The 12,138-nt window shown below is 54.6% G+C and overlaps 1 protein-coding gene across 4 annotated transcripts in view; it reads right to left on the bottom strand.

Moving 5' to 3' along the window:
* LOC140388266 (metabotropic glutamate receptor 7-like) overlaps window positions 1-9,016 on the bottom strand; it is a 1,207,316-nt gene extending 1,198,300 nt beyond the window's left edge. The window contains exons 1-2 of one of the 4 annotated variants that reach the window (XM_072472130.1): window positions 8,806-9,016; window positions 7,478-8,013 (exon numbers count right to left, since the gene is read on the bottom strand). In XM_072472130.1, coding sequence (XP_072328231.1) covers window positions 7,478-7,975 — 498 coding nt within the window. In that variant the 5' untranslated portion in view covers window positions 7,976-8,013; window positions 8,806-9,016. Of the gene's footprint in view, window positions 1-7,477; window positions 8,720-8,805 lie in introns of those variants that run through there. The other 3 variants (XM_072472129.1, XM_072472131.1, XM_072472132.1) reach the window with 3 other exon arrangements.
* Between the last annotated feature and the right edge of the window lie 3,122 nt (window positions 9,017-12,138).

Here is a 12,138-nt window from a genome sequence, read left to right as displayed (position 1 = left end):
TGGGGGGAGAGAAGAAGAGAGAATGGGGGAGAGAAGAAGAGAGATGGTGAGAGAAGAAGTGAGATGGGGGAGAGGAGAGAGAATGGGGGAGAAGAAGAGAATGGGGGTGAGGAGAAGAGAGATTGGGGGAGGAGAAGAGAGATGGGAGAGAAGAAGTGAGATGGGGAGAGAAGAAGAGAGATGGGGGGGAGAGAAGAAGTGAGATGGGGGGAGAGAAGAAGAGAGAATGGGGGGAGAGAAGAAGAGAGATGGGGAGAGAAGAAGTGAGATGGGGGCAGAGAAGGAGAGAGAATGGGGGAGAAGAAGAGAATGGGGGTGAGGAGAAGAGAGATTGGGGGAGGAGAAGAGAGATGGGAGAGAAGAAATGAGATGGGGAGAGAAGAAGAGAGATGGGGAGGACAAGAAGTGATGAGGTTCAGGGGACGAGAGATGTGGATGGTGGAAGAGAGATGGGGGTCGGGGGAAGAGATATGGGGGTCGGGGGAAGAGAGATGGGTGTTAGGGGACGGAAGATGGGGTTCAGCTGGGAAGGAGATGGGTATGGGAAGAAGAAAGATGGGGTTCGGGGGGAAGAGAGATGGGGTTCGGGGGGAGAGAGATGGGGTTTAGAGGAAGAGTGATGGGGTCGGGGGGGAGAGAGATGGAGTCGTGGGGAGAGAGATGAGGGTTCAGGGGGGAAGAGAGATGGGGGTCGGGGGAAGAGAGATGGGGGTCGGGGAAGAGAGATGGGGTCAGGGAATAGAGATGGTGTCGGGGCAGAGAGATGGGGTCGGGGCAGAGAGATGGGGTCGGGGCAGAGAGATGGGGGTCGGGGCAGAGAGATGGGGGTCGGGGGAAGAGAGATGGGGGTCGGGGGAAGAGAGATGGGGGTCGGGGGAAGAGAGATGGGGGTCGGGGGAAGAGAGATGGGGGTCGGGGGAAGAGAGATGACGTTCGGGGGAAGAGAGGTGGGGTCGGGGGAATAGAGATGGGGTTGGGGAGAGAGATGGGGGTTCAGGGGGGAAGAGAGATGGGGGTCGGGGGAAGAGAGTTGGGGGTCGGGGGAAGAGAGATGAGGGTCGGGGGATGGAGAGATGGGGGTCGGTGGAAGAGAGATGGGGGTCGGGGGAAGAGAGATGGGGGTCGGGGGAAGAGAGATGGGCGTCGGGGGAAGAGAGATGGGCGTCGGGGGAAGAGAGATGGGGGTCGGGGGAAGAGAGATGGGGGTCGGGGGAAGAGAGATGGGGGTCGGGGGAAGAGAGATGGGGGTCGGGGGAAGAGAGATGGGCGTCGGGGGAAGAGAGATGGGGGTCGGGGGAAGAGAGATGGGGGTCGGGGGAAGAGAGATGGGGGTCGGGGGAAGAGAGATGGGGGTCGGGGGAAGAGAGATGGGGGTCGGGGGAAGAGAGATGGGGGTCGGGGGAAGAGAGATGGGGGTCGGGGGAAGAGAGATGGGGGTCGGGGGAAGAGAGATGGGGGTCGGGGGAAGAGAGATGGGGGTCGGGGGAAGAGAGATGGGGGACGGGGGAAGAGAGATGGGGGTCGGGGGAAGAGAGATGGGGGTCGGGGGAAGAGAGATGGGGGTCGGGGGAAGAGAGATGGGGGTCGGGGGAAGAGGGATGGGGTCGGGGGAAGAGAGATGGGGTTCGGTGGAAGAGAGATGGGGTTCGGGGGAAGAGAGATGGGGATCGGGGGAAGAGAGATGGGGGTCGGGGGAAGAGAGATGGGGGTCGGGGAAGAGAGATGGGGTCGGGGGAAGAGAGATGGGGGTCGGGGGAAGAGAGATGGGGGTCGGGGGAAGAGAGATGGGGGTCGGGGAAGAGAGATGGGGGTCGGGGGAAGAGAGATGGGGGTCGGGGGAAGAGAGATGGGTGTCGGGGATGAGAGATGGGTGTCGGGGGAAGAGAGATGGGGGTCGGGGTAAGAGAGATGGGGGTCGGGGCAAGAGAGATGGGGGTCGGGGAGGAGAGATGGGTGTCGGGGGATGGGGGTCAGGGAGAGTGATGGGGGTCAGGGGGAATGGTGGTTGAGGACAATGGGGGTTGCAGGGAATGTGGGTCGGGTAATGTGGCTTGGGTGGCGATTGGGGTCGGGGGTATGCTGGGGTTGAGGGGGAAAAGAGTGGGGGGCGGGGGGGAATGGGGGTTGCAGGAAATAGGGGTTGCAGGGATTGGGGGTCGGGGGAATGGGGGTCGGGTGGGGGGAATGGGGGTCGGGTGAGGAGAATGGGGGTCGGCTGGGAGGAATGGAGGTCGGCTGGGAGGAATGGAGGACGGGTGGGAGGAAAGGAGGACGGGTGGGAGGAATGGAGGACGGGTGGGAGGAATGGAGGACGGGTGGGAGGAATGGAGGACGGGTGGGAGGAATGGAGGACGGGTGGGAGGAATGGGGGTCGGGTGGGAGGGATGGGGGTCGGGTGGGAGGGATGGGGGTCGGATGGGAGGGATGGGGGTCGGGTGGGAGGGATGGGGGTCGGGTGGGAGGGATGGGGGTCGGGTGGGAGAATGGGGGTCGGGTGGGGAGAATGGGGGTCTGGTGGGAGGAATGGAGGTCGGGTGGGAGGAATGGGGGTCGGGTGGGAGGAATGGAGGTCGGGTGGGAGCAATGGGGGTCGGGTGGGAGGAATGGGGGCCGAGTGGGAAGGGAGATGGGGTTCGGGGGAAGAGAGTTGGGGTTCGGGGGAAGAGAGTTGGGGTTCGGGAGAAGAGAGATGGGGTCGGGGGAAGAGAGATGGGGGTCGGGGGCCGGGGGAAGAGAGATGGGGGTCGGGGTATGAGAGATGCGTGTCAGGGGAAGAGAGATGCGTGTCAGGGGAAGAGAGATGGGGGTCGGGGGAAGAGAGATGGGGGTCGGGGGAAGAGAGATGGGGTTCGGGGGAAGAGAGATGGGGGTCGGGGGAAGAGAGATGGGTTCGGGGGAAGAGAGGTGGGGGTCGGGGGAAGAGAGATGGCGGTCGGGGGAAGAGAGATGGCGGTCGGGGGAAGAGAGATGGGCGTCGGGGGAAGAGAGATGGGGGTCGGGGGAAGAGAGATGGGGGTCGGGGGAAGAGAGATGGGGGTCGGGGGAAGAGAGATGGGGGTCGGGGGAAGAGAGATGGGGGTCGGGGGAAGAGAGATGGGGGTCGGGGGAAGAGAGATGGGGGTCGGGGGAAGAGAGATGGGGGTCGGGGGAAGAGAGATGGGGGTCGGGGGAAGAGAGATGGGGGTCGGGGGAAGAGAGATGGGGGACGGGGGAAGAGAGATGGGGGTCGGGGGAAGAGAGATGGGGGTCGGGGGAAGAGAGATGGGGGTCGGGGGAAGAGAGATGGGGGTCGGGGGAAGAGGGATGGGGTCGGGGGAAGAGAGATGGGGTTCGGTGGAAGAGAGATGGGGTTCGGGGGAAGAGAGATGGGGATCGGGGGAAGAGAGATGGGGGTCGGGGGAAGAGAGATGGGGGTCGGGGGAAGAGAGATGGGGTCGGGGGAAGAGAGATGGGGGTCGGGGGAAGAGAGATGGGGGTCGGGGGAAGAGAGATGGGGGTCGTGGAAGAGAGATGGGGGTCGGGGGAAGAGAGATGGGGGTCGGGGGAAGAGAGATGGGTGTCGGGGATGAGAGATGGGTGTCGGGGGAAGAGAGATGGGGGTCGGGGTAAGAGAGATGGGGGTCGGGGCAAGAGAGATGGGGGTCGGGGAGGAGAGATGGGTGTCGGGGGATGGGGGTCAGGGAGAGTGATGGGGGTCAGGGGGAATGGTGGTTGAGGACAATGGGGGTTGCAGGGAATGTGGGTCGGGTAATGTGGCTTGGGTGGCGATTGGGGTCGGGGGTATGCTGGGGTTGAGGGGGAAAAGAGTGGGGGGCGGGGGGGAATGGGGGTTGCAGGAAATAGGGGTTGCAGGGATTGGGGGTCGGGGGAATGGGGGTCGGGTGGGGGGAATGGGGGTCGGGTGAGGAGAATGGGGGTCGGCTGGGAGGAATGGAGGTCGGCTGGGAGGAATGGAGGACGGGTGGGAGGAAAGGAGGACGGGTGGGAGGAATGGAGGACGGGTGGGAGGAATGGAGGACGGGTGGGAGGAATGGAGGACGGGTGGGAGGAATGGAGGACGGGTGGGAGGAATGGGGGTCGGGTGGGAGGGATGGGGGTCGGGTGGGAGGGATGGGGGTCGGATGGGAGGGATGGGGGTCGGGTGGGAGGGATGGGGGTCGGGTGGGAGGGATGGGGGTCGGGTGGGAGAATGGGGGTCGGGTGGGGAGAATGGGGGTCTGGTGGGAGGAATGGAGGTCGGGTGGGAGGAATGGGGGTCGGGTGGGAGGAATGGAGGTCGGGTGGGAGCAATGGGGGTCGGGTGGGAGGAATGGGGGCCGAGTGGGAAGGGAGATGGGGTTCGGGGGAAGAGAGTTGGGGTTCGGGGGAAGAGAGTTGGGGTTCGGGAGAAGAGAGATGGGGTCGGGGGAAGAGAGATGGGGGTCGGGGGCCGGGGGAAGAGAGATGGGGGTCGGGGTATGAGAGATGCGTGTCAGGGGAAGAGAGATGCGTGTCAGGGGAAGAGAGATGGGGGTCGGGGGAAGAGAGATGGGGGTCGGGGGAAGAGAGATGGGGTTCGGGGGAAGAGAGATGGGGGTCGGGGGAAGAGAGATGGGTTCGGGGGAAGAGAGGTGGGGGTCAGGGGAAGAGAGATGGCGGTCGGGGGAAGAGAGATGGCGGTCGGGGGAAGAGAGATGGGGGTCGGGGGAAGAGAGATGGGGGTGGGGGGAAGAGAGATGGGGGTGGGGGGAAGAGAGATGGGGGTGGGGGGAAGAGAGATGGGGGTGGGGGGAAGAGAGATGGCGGTCGGGGGAAGAGAGATGGCGGTCGGGGGAAGAGAGATGGCGGTCGGGGGAAGAGAGATGGCGGTCGGGGGAAGAGAGGTGGCGGTCGGGGGAAGAGAGGTGGCGGTCGGGGGAAGAGAGATGGGGGTCGGGGTAGAGAGATGGGGGTCGGGGCAAGAGTGATGGGGGTCGGGGAATGGGGCTTGGTGTTGAGGGTATGCTGGGGTTGAGGGGGCAAAAATTGGGAGTTGGGGGAAGGGGGGTTGCAGGAAATGGGGTTGCAGGGATTGAAGTCAGGGGGAATGGGCCAGGGGTTCAGGGGAATGGGGGTTGGGGGTCAGGGGGAATGGGGGTCGGGGGGAATGGGGGTCGAGTGGGAGGAATGGGGGTCGGGGGGAAAGGGGGTCGGGTGGGGGGAATGGTGCCGGGTGGGGGGAATGGGGTCGGGGGAATGGCGGTTGGGTGGGAGGAATGGGGGTTGGGTGGAATTGGGGGTCGGGGGGAAAGGGGGTCGGGGGAATGGGGGTCGGGTGGGGGGAATGGGGATCGGGTGGGGGGAATGGAGGTCGGGTGGGGGGAATGGAGGTCGGGTGGAAATGGGCGTCGGGGGGGAATGGGCGTCGGGGGGGAATGGGCGTCAGGTGGGAGGAATGGGGGTCGGGTGGGAGGAATGGAGGTCGGGTTGACTTGGGAGTCGGGTGGGAATGGGCGTCGCGGGGGGAATGGGCGTCGCGGGGGGGAATGCGGGTGGGAATGGGGGTAGTGTGGGAATGGGGGTCGGGGGTTAGGGATCGGGGGGCGAGAGGGGGTCTATGGGGAGGAAGAGAGAAAGGAGGACCTTTCGGGATATGCGGGTGTTCTCCCTGTCAATAAACCGCTTTTCGGACAGGTACCCTGTAATCTCCCCACACCCCTGCCATTCTCCCAGGTGATTTGGCAGTGGCCCTGGTTCCCCCACAACATTTGTTTAGATTCTGCTGTGAACACATCAGTTTTGACTGGGCTGCTAAAAATACATGCATGCAATATTTAACAGATCTCATATCTCGATCCAAACCGTGCTGCCTGCGCTCTGCGCTGCTCGGCGCCAGCTCTCTAATTCCATGCATGTTGCCAGAACCTGCTCCGGATCATTGTGTTCGCTATTTCACTGGCCCATATCTATTGCTACTGGTTACTTCGCCAGAGGGAGTTAATGGTGCTCGGCCCTGTTTCTAGCCGAGCTCACAGCTGAACAGGAGATCAGTCACTCGGCAGCTTGTTGATGTGTGACCCCTGGGGGGGGGGGGGGGGGGGGGCGGGGGTTCAATTCTCAGCCTTCTCAGTGTGGACTGACAGGTGTTTCTGTCACCCAGACAGCGCTACCCCACACTACATTGGAACCGACCTTGCTCTTTTCTAAAGGGCCCTGGGTGGCAGTGATGTTCATCAACTCTCAGAAGTGCTTTCATAATATCCCTTCAAAATGCAAACAAGAGGGCTTGCCGTATATTTATTTTTTAAGTAACAGTTTCGTTTCGGTCACATCGTCATTTTTCAACACGTTCATTTCAAGTTATATCCATGTGTTTGAATGTATCAACACGTTCATTCCATGTTATATACATGTGTATGAATGTATCAGCACATTCATTTCATGTTATATACATGTGTATGAATGTATCAACACGTTCATTTCAAGTTATATACATGTGTATGAATGTATCAACACGTTCATTCCATGTTATATACATGTGTATGAATGTATCACCATGTTCATTTCATGTTATATCCATGTGTATGAATGTATCAGCACATTCATTTCGTGTTATATGCATGTGTATGAATGTATCAACACGTTCATTTCATGTTATAATCATGTATATGAATGTATCAACACGTTCATTTCATGTTATATTCATGTGTATGAATGTATCACCATGTTCATTTCATGTTATATACATGTGTATGAATGTATCAGCACATTCATTTCATGTTATATGCATGTGTATGAATGTATCAACACGTTCATTTTATGAAGCTGGTACAGTGGTAAGCACTGCTGCCTCACAGCGTCAGGGACCCGGGTTCAATTCCGGTCTTGGGTGACTGTGTGGAGTGTGTACGTTACCCCCCCCCCCCCCCCCGGGTTTCCTCCGGGTGCTCCGTTTCCTCCCACACTTCAAAGAGGTGCAGTTTAGGTGAAGTAGCCAAGGTAAATTGTCCCTTGTGCCCAAAAGGCTCTGTGGGATTACGGGGATAGGACAGCGGGGTGGGTCTAGGTTGGATGCTCTTTCAGAGGGTCGGTGCAGACTCGATGGGCTGAATGGCTTCCTCCTGCACTGTCGGGATTCTATGAACAATCTACGTTATATACATGTATCTTTCAACACGATATTCACATACATACATTTATGGAAATCCCACACAGTTTGCAGGAACCAATTTTCAAATGAACAGTAAACCTGTCCAATATACTGCCAGTGGCATCACTTTAAAGAGTTGAAGGGATATTGGGGAGGGTGGGATTATCTTCAGGGTGCAATACGAAAGGCTCTTTGAATCTCCGAGCGCTTGCTTCACACATTGAGGAGCGCGGTAGTGACAGCAGCCTCGGCGCCTGTCTCGGGACTGGGCAGCAGAGAGGTCTCTCCACTGGAAGTAGCAGTGAGTGTATGTGACAGGACTGCGGGTTACAGCTTACAAAGCTATTGAAGAAGTGCTTTCTCCCTTACCTTGAAGAGTCTCAGTATTTTAGCCACCATGATGGACACGGCACTAGACGATGCCCCAATGACTCCAACTATCCGCTCCGGCTTGACGAAGATGGGGGGTTCCCCGTTGGTGCACCTGACATCTGCGGAATCCTTCTGGATGTGAGTCTGGACAAAAGTTAGAGATTGCTCCAAAGCGTAGATGTCCTTTGAGCAAGTGTCCAGGATATGAGCCCCCAACGTGATGTTGGGCAAAAGATCTAGGTCGTTGTTGATCTGGTCCAAGGCATACAGCATCGCCTCCAGGCGATGGATTCCCTTCTCCTTCTTGAGATCCCCGCAGGGCGTCCCCTTGGGCCCTCTGGCGTGAACTGGGAAAAGGCCACCCAAGGTGAGGTCGCCGTCAATCCTAATGGAGTGAGTGGCGTACGGCTCTTGGGCTGAACTGCCCTCGCAGCCCATCACTGCCCACCAGAACCATCTCCACAAGATGTACAGCGCTGTCCCTGAGCACAGCATCGTTAGCTTGCCAGCTGATGTCTGGAGTTGCAATCCAACTAAGTTTTTTTTTCAGAAGAGGGAGTGGGGGGAAAAAAAGGCACCTCTTTTAATGTACAGCAGGGACGGTGAGATCAGCAGTCATGTCAGACAGGGCTCGAGAAGCAACATATCCTACACACGTTCACTGGTATTTTAACACATGTTAATACTGGGAAGCTTCCAACAGAAGAAAAATCTCTCGATCTCAGTTATTCTGTTTCCAATAAAAAGCCCATTGGAAGTTGGACAGTTGTTGAACACACGTAATCCATGTGCAGATGTTTTGGGGGCTGGTGTGTTTGTGGGTGGGGGGGGGGAGGGGGAGGGACCCGCCTCCCCCAAGGTCCTGTCACCCCAGCGGCTCCCTCTCTGGAACCTCCCCGCTCACGGAGCGTGTACTGCCGGCATGATTGGGAACAGGAGCCGCTCTCTGCAGCAGCCCTCCATCCAGTCACCGCTCGCTTCGATTGTACCAGTCAAAATAAAAGAAGAGTCTCTCGCACAATATAAAAGAGGGGAGGGAGATTGGAAAAAAAAACCTAAAGCATTCAAGTGGCTTCAGCTGAAAGCAGACGGCGGCTGTGTCCCAACTGCACCCAGTATCACTGCAGTTAGAAATCCCGTTCCTAGGAAAATAGACACCATCAACTACTAATATCTCGCAAACAGACTAAACATCCTCCCAAGACATTAAAACACAGCCTCCCGTCGCACGCAACAGCTCCTCCCCCGAACTGTGAGGCAACAGCGTTAAGTTTAATTTAAAATACTGCATGATTATAAAACGCACGAGTTGCTTGCGCCCTTACCTTATTGGTGTGCACTCTGGAGGGAGGCGGGAGGGAGGCAGAATCGGTGTCTCTGACATGGGGCGAGGGATTGGTGATGGGCTGGCTGGCTGGCTGGGAGGGACAGTCTCCGGGTTAATAATGTCCAGGAGAGAGGTTGCTCGTCAGACTGTCATTCTGCTGAATTCTTCAGCAGCCGAGGAGAGCATGTCATGTGGGATCCCTGTGAATTCTTTACTGGAAATCTGATCGCCTGGATTACACTAAAAATGAGCACGCCAAAAAAGAAATAAATCAATCAAATCTTTGACACAGCATTCGTCATCTTTATTTGGGGGGGGGGGGGGGGGGGTTGTGACTTTGTCTGTTGCTCTTGAATAGGTCTTCTCACCCCCGCCCCCCTCCTGCATGTGAATTGTTCAGCGCCTGTCGCCTCCCTCCTTTGCATTCTGTATACTGCACGCACGTTAATGGCTTCTTTTCAAAGCTTTTCGCTCTGATTTAATCATTGCAATTCCCCTCCAAATTCAAACTGAAATTCTCTTCCCGGTCCAATCTCCCATCTATTTCCAAGCATCACCTGGGAGAGTGGGAAGCAGTCTGACCACCCACCACACCCCCAACCCGGCTGCCTTTAGCGTCAAATCAACTTTCAAATGCAATGTCCCGCAGACAGAGATAATGCAGCCGAAGCACTGGAACCCGATTAACACAGCTATCGACAGTTTTGTGTCATGATGTTTAAACCCACAGCTTTGCAATAGTGTTGCCCCGCGATTGGATACCCCTGATAGTCAATTGAAAGTATCTCCGTAGTTACGTTTAAGACAAAAGCCAATTACTGAAACACCCAAAACAAAAACAGAAAATGCTGGACAATCTCAGCATGCTTGACAGCATCTGTGGAGGGAGAAGGGAGGAGAGCCCTTTGAGCCATCAGACTCTTCCTTAACTCCGTCCCTTCTCTAGGATTGTCACCTCCCTATCAGCTCACATTACTTTTCTGACTCAATGGCTTCCCTCCACACGATCTGGATCGAGTTCCTTCTCCTGTCTGTATTTGTCCATTGGCTCACCAGTTAGGATGATTCATTGGTCACTCAAACACTCGCATGCAGATAACATTAAAAAAAACATTTTTCACCTGCCCTGGCATCGAACGCTGTTCATCCCCAGTGTGCTCCAGACCTGTCGGAAGGGATTTCTCTGGCTAAACCTGTTGAGTTTCCAACGCGTCCTTGCTGGTATATCCCCGCTACTGTCTCCGCAGTGCCTACCTCTTACTCGACTAATATATGTTAAATATATTTTGGGGAATTTAAATCGGATTTGAAAATCTTTCATCTTTGCCGCGAGAAGATAATACCAATTTGAGTAATCGAAACAGAACATACTGGACGATCTCAGCAGGTCTGCCAGCATCTGAGGAGAGAGAAGGGCAGCTAACGTTTCCAGTCTTGTCGGTGGAAGGAAATTTACAGAATCCCCACAGATGTCTTAGATGCACTAATGATATCTTGCACACCCCGCCGTTTCTAGCAGCAGAAATGTAATAACTAGATGCTTTAAAGGGGTATTAAATATTGGTAAATTAGCCAAATTGCACTCCTAGTCTCAAAGGAGAAAATACGCTAAATAATCTGAGGGCCTGAAAAAACAATCTGCAATGACTTCATTAACAAGTGAGGGGATGTGGGAAGATTTATTTTAATTAATGTTCTAGACTTTTAATTGACCTGAAAGTTAAGTAGTTTCCATAACTCTTTTAGAGAGCGACAAATATATTTAAATCCCCTTGAATTCAGAATATGTTTGCAGTGGAGAGGGTGCAGAGGAGATTCACCAGGTAGTTGCCTGGGCTGGAGCGTTTCAGCTGTGAAGAGAGATTGATTAGACTGGGGTTGTTTTCCTCAGAGCAGAGCAGGCTGTGGTGTCCACAATTATGAGGGACGTCATAGGAAAAAACTTTTCCCCTTAAAGTGGTCAATAACCAGGGGATGTAGATTGAAGGTAAGGGGGAGGGTATTCGAGGGAAAAACCTTTTCATCCAGAGGATGGTGGGAATCTGGAACTCACTGCCTGAAAGCATGGTAGAGGCGGGAATCCTCACAGCATTTAAGAAGCATTTAGATGAGCACTTGAAATGCTAAGTGTACAGGGCAATGGACCAAGTGCTGCAACATGGGATTAGAATAGATGGGTGCTTGATGGCTGCCACAGACACGATGGGCCGAAGAGTCTCTTTTTTTCTGCTGTATAAAGCTATATGACTGTAATTGCCCATCTAATAAAAGTAGAGTTGTTTAGATTCCTACTTGTCCATCGCTCATGTTAGATATAAGTCTGGGTTAAGTAGTCAATTCTCACTGCTGTGTGGGGAGTGCTGGTTTTGGAAGTAGATGTTTAGACAGTGTCTTGGCAATGTTTAACCTTTATAGACATATTGTCATATCAGTAAGAAGGGATCTGCAGTGGATGGAATAGCCAGCTCCAAAAAGAACACTGGAGAAACTCTACAGGGTGGCACATGTCATTTGTCATGAATTATTGCATAGGGAACTTTACAGTAAACTTGTGCAAAGTTAACATTTTTCCCCCATTTGTGAGGCAATGAATTCTGCACCGATTTGCACTGTCGTCCCATGCTTTTGGCAATTTAGCGGGTAATATCGCCTTCCCCTCTCGTTTAATCATCAGGTTAATTTTATCCGTTAAGTAGCAACAGGTTCAAAATACGGATACGGTTTTAAGATTTAATCTTTGATAGGAGTGATCTTGAATGGCATCCTTTACATTATCAGACAGTGAGAGCAAGGGTATAATCCGCGCTAATGAGCAATGATGTTGTGTGCCGTGTCTGCATATTCTCAGGGCTCATCCGAGGTGCAAATAATAGTTGAACTGCTTTGCACTGTGTTCACACATGATTGTGATACAACATGTATCTGAAATATATATACATGTCTAGCAAAGTGGTCTAATTGTCAGATTCTGTCACCTTCACCTTATCCAAGGGCCACTTGACAACAATCATCCATAAATCTAGTTGTCAAATCTCATCTGGCTCTTTTTCCATGTGCAATCATTGGGGGAATTGAAAACACTTTGGTTTAGTAGTTCAAAGCAATGTCTAAAAGACCATAAGAAATAGGAACAGGAATAGGCCATTCGGCCCCTCGAGCCCTCTACTCCATTCAATAAGATCATGGCTGATCCAATATTCCTCACCTCCACTGTCCTGCCCTTTCGCCATAACCCTCGATTCAATTACTGATCAAGAACCTGTCTATCTCAGCCTTAAATGTTGTGATATATAAGAGGAGAACAGAGTGTTTTCACCCGCTAACTCTGGAA

This window comes from Scyliorhinus torazame, chromosome 13 (assembly GCF_047496885.1).
Source record: "Scyliorhinus torazame isolate Kashiwa2021f chromosome 13, sScyTor2.1, whole genome shotgun sequence".
NCBI classification, from domain to species: Eukaryota; Metazoa; Chordata; class Chondrichthyes; order Carcharhiniformes; family Scyliorhinidae; genus Scyliorhinus; species Scyliorhinus torazame.
This window is presented reverse-complemented; position numbering and strand designations above follow the sequence as displayed.